Genomic DNA, 8,421 nt, shown 5'->3' on the forward strand with positions numbered 1-8,421 from the left:
CTCCAGAAGTTTTAGGCATATTAGGCACAAAGAAACAAGTTAAGACATTAATACTGACTAGGTTAAGTTAGGGGTTACGGTTTGGGATACTGAAACAACTCCAAGGTTAACCTCAGTCATTCATTTCGATTGGTTAACAATTCAGGCATTCATTCTGATTGATTAAGTTAAGGATTAAGGTTTGGGATCGGGTTAATTAACTTCAGGCATTAATTCAGATTGGTTAAGGATTAAGGTTTAAGGTTTGAGATCGGGTTAATTAACTTCAGGCATTAATTCAGATTGGTTAAGGATTAAGGTGTCACACCCTGACCATAGTTTACTTTGTATATTTCTATGTTTTGGTTGGTCAGGGTGTGAGCTGAGTGGGCATTCTATGTTTCATGTCTAGTTTGTCTAGTTTTATGTTTGGCCTGATATGGTTCTCAATCAGAGGCAGGTGTTCGTCATTGTCTCTGATTGGGAACCATATTTAGGTAGCCTGTTTGGTGTTGGGTTTTGTGGGTGATTGTCCTTAGTGTCTTGATGTCCTTGTTCTGTGTGTATGTACACAAGTATAGGCTGTTTTGGTTTTCGTTACGTTTATTGTTTTGTAGTGTTTGTGTTTAGTGTGTTTTTTTTCATTAAACATGAATCGCAATCGACACGCTGCATTTTGGTCCGACTCTCCTTCTCTTACAGAAAACCGTGACAGAATCACCCACCACAACAGGACCAAGCGGCGTGGTGACAGGCAACAGCGGCGCAAAGAGGAATGGACTTGGGACGATGTGTTGGACGGCAAGGGTTGCTACACATGGGAGGAGATCCTGGCGGGAAAGGATTGCCTTCCGTGGGAACAGGTGGAGGCAGCTAGGAGAGCAGAGGCAGCCGGAGAGAGGAGCCAGCGATATGAGGGAACACGGCTGGCAAGGAAGCCCGAGAGGCAGCCCCAAAAATTTCTTGGGGGGGCTAACAGGGAGTATGGCTACGCCAGGTAGGAGACCTGCGCAAACTCCCTGTGCTTACCGGGGGGCTAGAGAGACCGGGCAGGCACCGTGTTATGCTGTGGTGCGCACGGTGTCTCCAGTGCGGGTGCATAGCCCGGTGCGGTACATTCCAGCTCCGCGTATCAGCCGGGCTAGAGTGAGCATCGAGCCAAGTGCCATGAAGCCGGCTCTACGCATCTGGTCTCCAGTGCGTCTCCTTGGGCCGGCTTACATGGCACCAGCCTTGCGCTCGGTGTCTCCGGTTCGCCTGCATAGCCCAGTGCGGGCTATTCCACCTCGCCGCACTGGCAGGGCGACCGTGAGCATTCAACCGGGTAAGGTTGGGCAGGCTCGGTGCTCAAGAGCTCCAGTGCGCCTGCACGGTCCGGTCTTTCCAGTACCACCTCCACACCCCAGCCCTCCGGTAGCAGCACCAGGCTTCCTGTGCGTGTCCTCGGCCCAGTACCACCAGTGCCAGCACCACGCATCAGGCCTACAGTGCGCCTCGCCTGTCCAGCGCTGCCAGAGCCTTCCTCCTCTTCAGCGCTGCCGGAGTCTCCCGCCTGTCTAGCGCTGTTAGAGCCTTCCTCCTCTACAGCGCTGCCGGAGTCTCCCGCCCCGCACCAGGCTTCCTGTGCGTGTCCTCGGCCCAGTACCACCAGTGCCAGCACCACGCATCAGGCCTACAGTGCGCCTCGCCTGTCCAGCGCTGCCAGAGCCTTCCTCCTCTTCAGCGCTGCCGGAGTCTCCCGCCTGTCTAGCGCTGTTAGAGCCTTCCTCCTCTACAGCGCTGCCGGAGTCTCCCGCCTGTTCAGAACTGCCAGTCTGCAAGGAGCTGCCAGTCTGCAAGGAGCTGCCAGTCTGCAAGGAGCTGCCAGTCTGCAAGGAGCTGCCAGTCTGCAAGGAGCTGCCAGTCTGCATAGAGCTGCCAGTCTGCAAGGAGCCGCCAGAGCTGCCAGTCTGCAAGGAGCCGCCAGAGCTGCCAGTCTGCAAGGAGCCGCCAGAGCCGCCAGTCTGCAAGGAGCCGCCAGAGCCGCCAGTCTGCAAGGAGCCGCCAGTTAGCATGGAGCAGCCAGGGCCGCCAGTCAGCATGGAGCAGCCAGGGCCGCCAGTCAGCATGGAGCAGCCAGGGCCACCAGTCAGCATGGAGCAGCCAGGGCAGCCAGATCAGCCAGTCAGCATGGAGCAGCCAGTCAGCATGGAGCAGCCAGAGCAGCCAGTCAGCATGGAGCAGCCAGAGCTGCCAGTCAGCATGGAGCAGCCAGTCAGCATGGAGCTTCCAGATCTGCCAGTCGACCAGACTCTTCCAGATCTGCCAGTCGACCAGATCTGCCAGTCGACCAGACTCTTCCAGATCTGCCAGTCGACCAGACTCTTCCAGATCTGCCAGTCGACCAGACTCTTCCAGATCTGCCAGTCGACCAGACTCTTCCAGATCTGCCAGTCGACCAGACTCTTCCAGATCTGCCAGTCGACCAGGGGTCGCCAGTCAGCCAGGAGCTGCCGCCCCTCTGTCCAGAGCTTCCGCCCCTCTGTCCATTGAGAAGAGTTGCCATGGTGAGGAGGCCACGGAAGAGGATAGGGTGGGGGAAGACTAAGGTGAAGTGGGGGCCACGTCCAGCACCAGAGCCGCCACCGCGGATAGATGCCCACCCAGACCCTCCCCTATAGGTTCAGGTTTTGCGGCCGGAGTCCGCACCTTGGGGGGGGGGGGGGGGGGGGGGGGGGTGTACTGTCACACCCTGACCATAGTTTACTTTGTATATTTCTATGTTTTGGTTGGTCAGGGTGTGAGCTGAGTGGGCATTCTATGTTTCATGTCTAGTTTGTCTAGTTCTATGTTTGGCCTGATATGGTTCTCAATCAGAGGCAGGTGTTCGTCATTGTCTCTGATTAGGAACCATATTTAGGTAGCCTATTTGGTGTTGGGTTTTGTGGGTGATTGTCCTTGGTGTCTTGATGTCCTTGTTCTGTGTGTATGTACACAAGTATAGGCTGTTTCGGTTTTCGTTACGTTTATTGTTTAGTGTGTTTTTTTCATTAAACATGAATCGCAATCGACACGCTGCATTTTGGTCCGACTCTCCTTCTCTTACAGAAAACCGTGACATAAGGTTTGAGATCGGGTTAATTAACTTCAGGCATTAATTCAGATTGGTTAAGGTTTAAGGTTTGGGATCGGGTTAATTAACTTCAGGCATTAATTCAGATTGGTTAAGGATTAAGGTTTGAGATAAGGTTAAAACAGAAGAACAACCATACGGTTAATTTGAGCTATTAACTAAGACTCGCCTTGCTAACTCATTGTGGACGGATGGTGCAGTGGTCTAAGCAGTGAGCCCCCACTCCATATACTGTGTGTTCAAACCCAATTCTGGGTACTTATTTAGATTATAATTGTTTTTGCTCCTAGTGGACAATTTAAGATCTCTCCCGACATCCTGGGTGCCTGCAAAAAAAAACACAATTTTGACTTGAATTGCAAGTGCTGTCTCTGGTGTGTGTACTCACCTCTCGTTGTGCAGTAGCAAACTGCCACTCATTCAGTTCTCCATCAGTCAGTGCAATGATCACACTGGCTGTCCCTTTAAAAGCAGAAAACATCATATTTCCTTAATACCAGCCTGTGCATACAAATACATACTAACAGAGCCATGTCTGCAGAAATCTGTATAACACATACCCATACAAAACACACGTGCTCAGCACAGCACACAGACACTTACCATGGTTCTCATAGTGTATCTGTTCGTTGGCCTACAAAAATGGAACGATAGAGTATCGATGTCAAGCATTAAAACAGTATGGATACTATGAGCTAGTTAGTGAGAGGTGATATATCGAAGGGCAATAGTATTACCTTCTCCAGGCCAAGGTTCATGAAGGTGTCTCCTCCTGGCGCCTCCCTCCTCAGCGTGGTTAGACCTCTGTTAATGGACTCCCTGTGAAGGGGAGGAGAGGAGAGGAATGACAGCTGATCAAATACAGTGGGGGAAGAATAAGAACACTAAGGGACACACAGCGGTAAGATACACTGAGAGAGAGAGAGAGATCCCCCTGGAGGGATTTGACAGGTAAAGTATTGACAGACGAAAGTGTGACTGTATGACGGTGTGTAACTCAATACCTGCTCTCTGTCAGTTTCATGATGGTGGTTCCTCTAGTGGAGAAGACGATGAAGGACATCCGTAACATGGGGCTGTAGACAGACGGGGTTAAACAGTCCTGTCAGAGGCTTCTTTATGCAAGTGCAGGAGAGGACACAAGGAAAGGGAGCCATTTGAGACCACAGAGACGCAGCTAAAGAGGCAAGCTGTACTACAGCATGAAAGATCCTACCTGAGGAACTTCTCAGCCAGCTGCTCCACGAAGGAGTAGATCTCTATCCAGTGGTGTTTGACACTGCCAGATCTGAAGGAACAAAACAAAACTAACACTATAGCAATGTCCATTTGCCACATTTCTCTGTGCGCAACGCTTAAACAACTGCACCACCACGTACGGGTGTAAAGCCTATGGTATAAGTGAAGAAAGAAAGTTTGCTTGTAAGTGTAGCGTACGTAAGCTACACAACTTTGGAATTGCAGAGCGCTAACAACCAGGATTCAACAGCAGCCAGTTGGATGAGCTCATTTCCCAGGGGGCTAACGCTAATAATGCTAATGAGGGCTAATTGCTGGTAATAATGCTGATGCTAAATGCTAATAATGCCAGGAGGCTGGGGGCTAGATGTTCCAGCAGGGAAAGTGGGGTGTCCTCCCTCTCTCCTCCCCTTGTCTCCTCCCCCACAATGGCTGTCTGTGTGAGGGGGAACAGATGGTCCTGGTGAGCAGGGCAAACCTAATAACAGGTTGGGGGTCCGGGGAGTGAAAAGGCTGCTGTATGAACAACGGAGGGACACAGGGCTCACCTCTGCAGTGTGTGTGGGGGGGGGGGGGGGGGAGGATAAATGGGGGGGGGGAAGTTATAAATAGAGAGACTTTGAGTGTGTGTGTGTGTGTGTGTGTGTGTGTGTGTGTGTGTGTGTGTGTGTGTGTGTGTGTGTGTGTGTGTGTGTGTGTGTGTGTGTGTGTGTGTGTGTGTGTGTGTGCGTGCGTGTGCGTTAACACATTGCTGCCTCTTGGCATATTGGCATAAACTTCATGTTGAAACTCCATCTCGTTATGTCTCTAGCTGTGTTCAGTGTGTCTGTATGTATTTCACCAACCACACTAATTATAACCTCTAAGAGCAGTACAAGCGCTTTCATAAGTATGTCTACATCAGACATTACATAAAGATATATAATCTCAGTCAATGATGGGAGTCATTTCATGTAAACGATTCGTGTGTGCGTGCGTGCGTGTGTGTGTAAACTCAAATATGCCGACTGTCTGGGACTCCTTTTAAGTCTGTTCCTCTGCTATGCTGTGTATATAACTGGAAAGTGACATTGTAATACACACATCACAGAATACTTAGGTGCTGGGCCCAGAAACATAAAGGATCCTAAACAGGACCAAATCAAGGCCTTTCTACACATCACAGACAGTTAAAACACTTTAATACTTGAGGATTATTCGGAGGTCACTGCTTGGCATTTAAAAACCCCAGACAGCCAGACAACAACGTGGAGACACTGTACCAGAGGCTTGGTGATGTGTGTGTGTGAGTGTGTGTGTGTGTGTGTGTGTGTGTGTGAGTGAGGCATGGCCATGCGTGGCAGCTCAGCCACCTCAGGCGTGTTTTAAACTTTCAGGATTAAAGGGTAACGTGTGAAGGCTGACTAACAGATGTTCGGAGTGGCACAACAATAGAAAAGGTTTTTAAAAAAGGCACAACAGGGGAAAGATATAAAAATGTTGATCAACACTGAAACACAGTGTGAGGAACTGCAGCTAGCCTGATGTGATGCTGAGGACGTGACTAACTGGGGTTTGAACTTGGGTCAATTGTATGTCACAAGACTGTCGGGGAGCTAACACAAGTTTTACACAGACAAATGTCTGTTCTCACACTTATTCTTTGTGATGAATACCAGTGTTGTACACCCTGTGGGGTGGTAGGTAACCTAGCAGTTGAGAGCGTTGGGTCAGTAAACGAAAGGTCACTGGTTTGAATCCCCGAGCCGACAAAGGTGAAAAATCGGCCGATGTGCCATTGAGCAAGGTACATAACCTTAGTTGATCGTGTAAGTCTGACGTAAATGTAAAATGTACACCTGTTAAATTGACTGGAAGTCTATACACTACCTATATTCAAGACCTCTCTCGGTTTCAGTGGGAGAAAATTGCTCATGTACAACACATTGCCAGTTTAGCCTAGCACCTTATGATGACTGCTATTTTCAGAGTTCTCGGCGTGTTCAGACATGCCGGCCTATTCTGCGTCCTCCTCTATAACCTCTCCTCGCCTCTCTGATCTGTATCAGAAATGTTGCGAGGTTAGACGGCCCGAGCCTCTGCTCTGGAACTGGAGCGATCACACAGACAGAGTAGCCTACTGCTGTTATGATGACTATCGTCCATGGCATTCCAGTAGCGGGGATTGGCCTATTCTGAACGAGTAGCAGCCGTTGTAGGTAGGGCCAGGAGGTTTTCCTGAAAATGACCTGGCCAGGCGAAATTCTGGGCCCTATAGTCACAGGACATAACATTAGTCTGTAACACGTCATAATCATGTATAAGCCATTAATAGATAATTCATAAACGCATGTTTTATTGACATGTTACACAATTTGTCAACCGTTACTGCTAGTTTGTTAGACATCAGTAAGCTGTGTTAAACGCCACCTAATTCTACCTTGTTACTGCACAGTGCTCGCATCCAAAAGCCCAACAGCAGCCAAGAAACAATAGCAAGATGAGAGAGAGGATACCGTACTGAAGACTTTAACACAGCCTCTAACAGTAGGTCTTTGTGCAGTCGGGAATACAGCTGCTGTACACCTCAGGGGTGATATATTCTTTAAAAATACCATTACTCTTCAAGGTTTTCACTGTCTGTCTGCCAGTGAACCATTCACTCTGATGTTCTGTGCCTATGAGAAGTTCTGCCCTCCCCATATCCTATCCTTAACCATTGGGGGAAAGCACCACGCTGACCTCAGATCAGTGTCTAGAGGGATAGCTTCCTATGGTCTGCCTGGCAGCTGCAACAGTGTCTACTGGCGTCATCAGTCTGTAACTCAATCCCTGCATCCTGCCTGCCCTGCCTATCCCCTGGGGGAGAACAACTGTTTGCCCCAGAAGCTTTCAGTGGGCTGGAGGGGAGGACTATGCATTTATCACAATGAACGAGGTGTTTAAATCAAAACAGGCTACACAATCGAATGACCACATGAAGTTAATGACAGACACTCCTATTCAATCAAATGAATCTAAGACCACACACAAGTAAAGACCTAAAAATGTAGCATAATTTGAGTAAAAATATAATAGCAGAAAAAGTTACTGGTGGCATAGCTTGCTTGTCAGGGCGGTTTTGAAGATATGAGAGAAAGAATTGGGAGACCGGCGCGCTGCTTCTCGCAGCAGTCAGTTTGACAAATAACTGGGCGGGTTGCAAGTAGATGTGCAGTGAGGAGAAAGTAACAAGTCATAAATGAAAACGGACACTTACTTGTCGAGGACAAAGTATAAATCGAAGGCACCTTGACAGGACCTCTCCTCCTGCTGTTCTTCTTGCATCTCTCCTTTTACGGAGGGAAGTTTGACAGTAAAAATCGCTAATCCCAAAAACACCACGGCTATAGACACGCTAATGGCAGCTCTCGCCATCTTTCCCGGACAGCTGTGTAGACTAACACCTCAAAACATCACCGAGTCCGAAATGTCTCTCACATTATAGTCTTGATGATAATGATTCACTCCAGGACAATGTAACGGTGCGCAAATTTCGATATGGTGGTCATTTGATCGGTAGTCCACGGTGACGCGATAAACAGCCGTCAGTCCCAAGTCCCTCTTCACTCCGGATTTCTCGCCTCAAGCAGCTCCTGGTGGTGTTGTGGAGGACAGGACTCAGCTCAAGATTTCTTAGACAGGCACCAATCAGCCAGAATACTTCCCATTTCCGGGATAAAAATCATCATAATGAATATCCCGATAGCCCTATAATAGGTTGGGAAGTTAAATAGGCAACAAAGATATAGGAAACAACTCACATTTCACTATGCACAAGAAAGTGCCTCTTTCTCCCCACCCTACAAAAACATGACGGATGATGAGAGATGTGGACTTTAAAAATGCATTGCCGTGCATAAAAAGTTCAATTTGAGATCCAGACGTTTTAGTTGCTGTATAGGCTGTGCTTTGAGATTATGGCGCAATGGAAATGGACGGCAAAACAATTTGTTTAAGATTGAAACAGCACAATATGGATTGTTATGCTTGTTAAAAGTTGCATTTACATAAAGTTATTTAAAAATGCAATTACTTGTAAAAAAATATATATATGTTTTGTAATTCTTTCT

The 8,421-nt window shown here is 48.4% G+C and overlaps 1 protein-coding gene across 1 annotated transcript in view; it reads right to left on the reverse strand.

Annotated features, from left to right (window-relative positions):
* Positions 1-8,143, reverse strand: part of LOC110526097 (anthrax toxin receptor 1) — a 65,117-nt gene extending 56,974 nt beyond the window's left edge. Inside the window, exons 1-6 of the mRNA XM_021606720.2 lie at positions 7,569-8,143; positions 4,308-4,379; positions 4,096-4,167; positions 3,829-3,910; positions 3,695-3,725; positions 3,480-3,553 (exon numbers count right to left, since the gene is read on the reverse strand). Coding sequence (XP_021462395.2) covers positions 3,480-3,553; positions 3,695-3,725; positions 3,829-3,910; positions 4,096-4,167; positions 4,308-4,379; positions 7,569-7,726 — 489 coding nt within the window. The 5' untranslated portion in view covers positions 7,727-8,143. The remainder of the gene's footprint in view (positions 1-3,479; positions 3,554-3,694; positions 3,726-3,828; positions 3,911-4,095; positions 4,168-4,307; positions 4,380-7,568) is intronic.
* Positions 8,144-8,421: the final 278 nt, after the last annotated feature.

Source organism: Oncorhynchus mykiss, chromosome 1 (genome assembly GCF_013265735.2).
Source record: "Oncorhynchus mykiss isolate Arlee chromosome 1, USDA_OmykA_1.1, whole genome shotgun sequence".
Taxonomy (NCBI): Eukaryota; Metazoa; Chordata; class Actinopteri; order Salmoniformes; family Salmonidae; genus Oncorhynchus; species Oncorhynchus mykiss.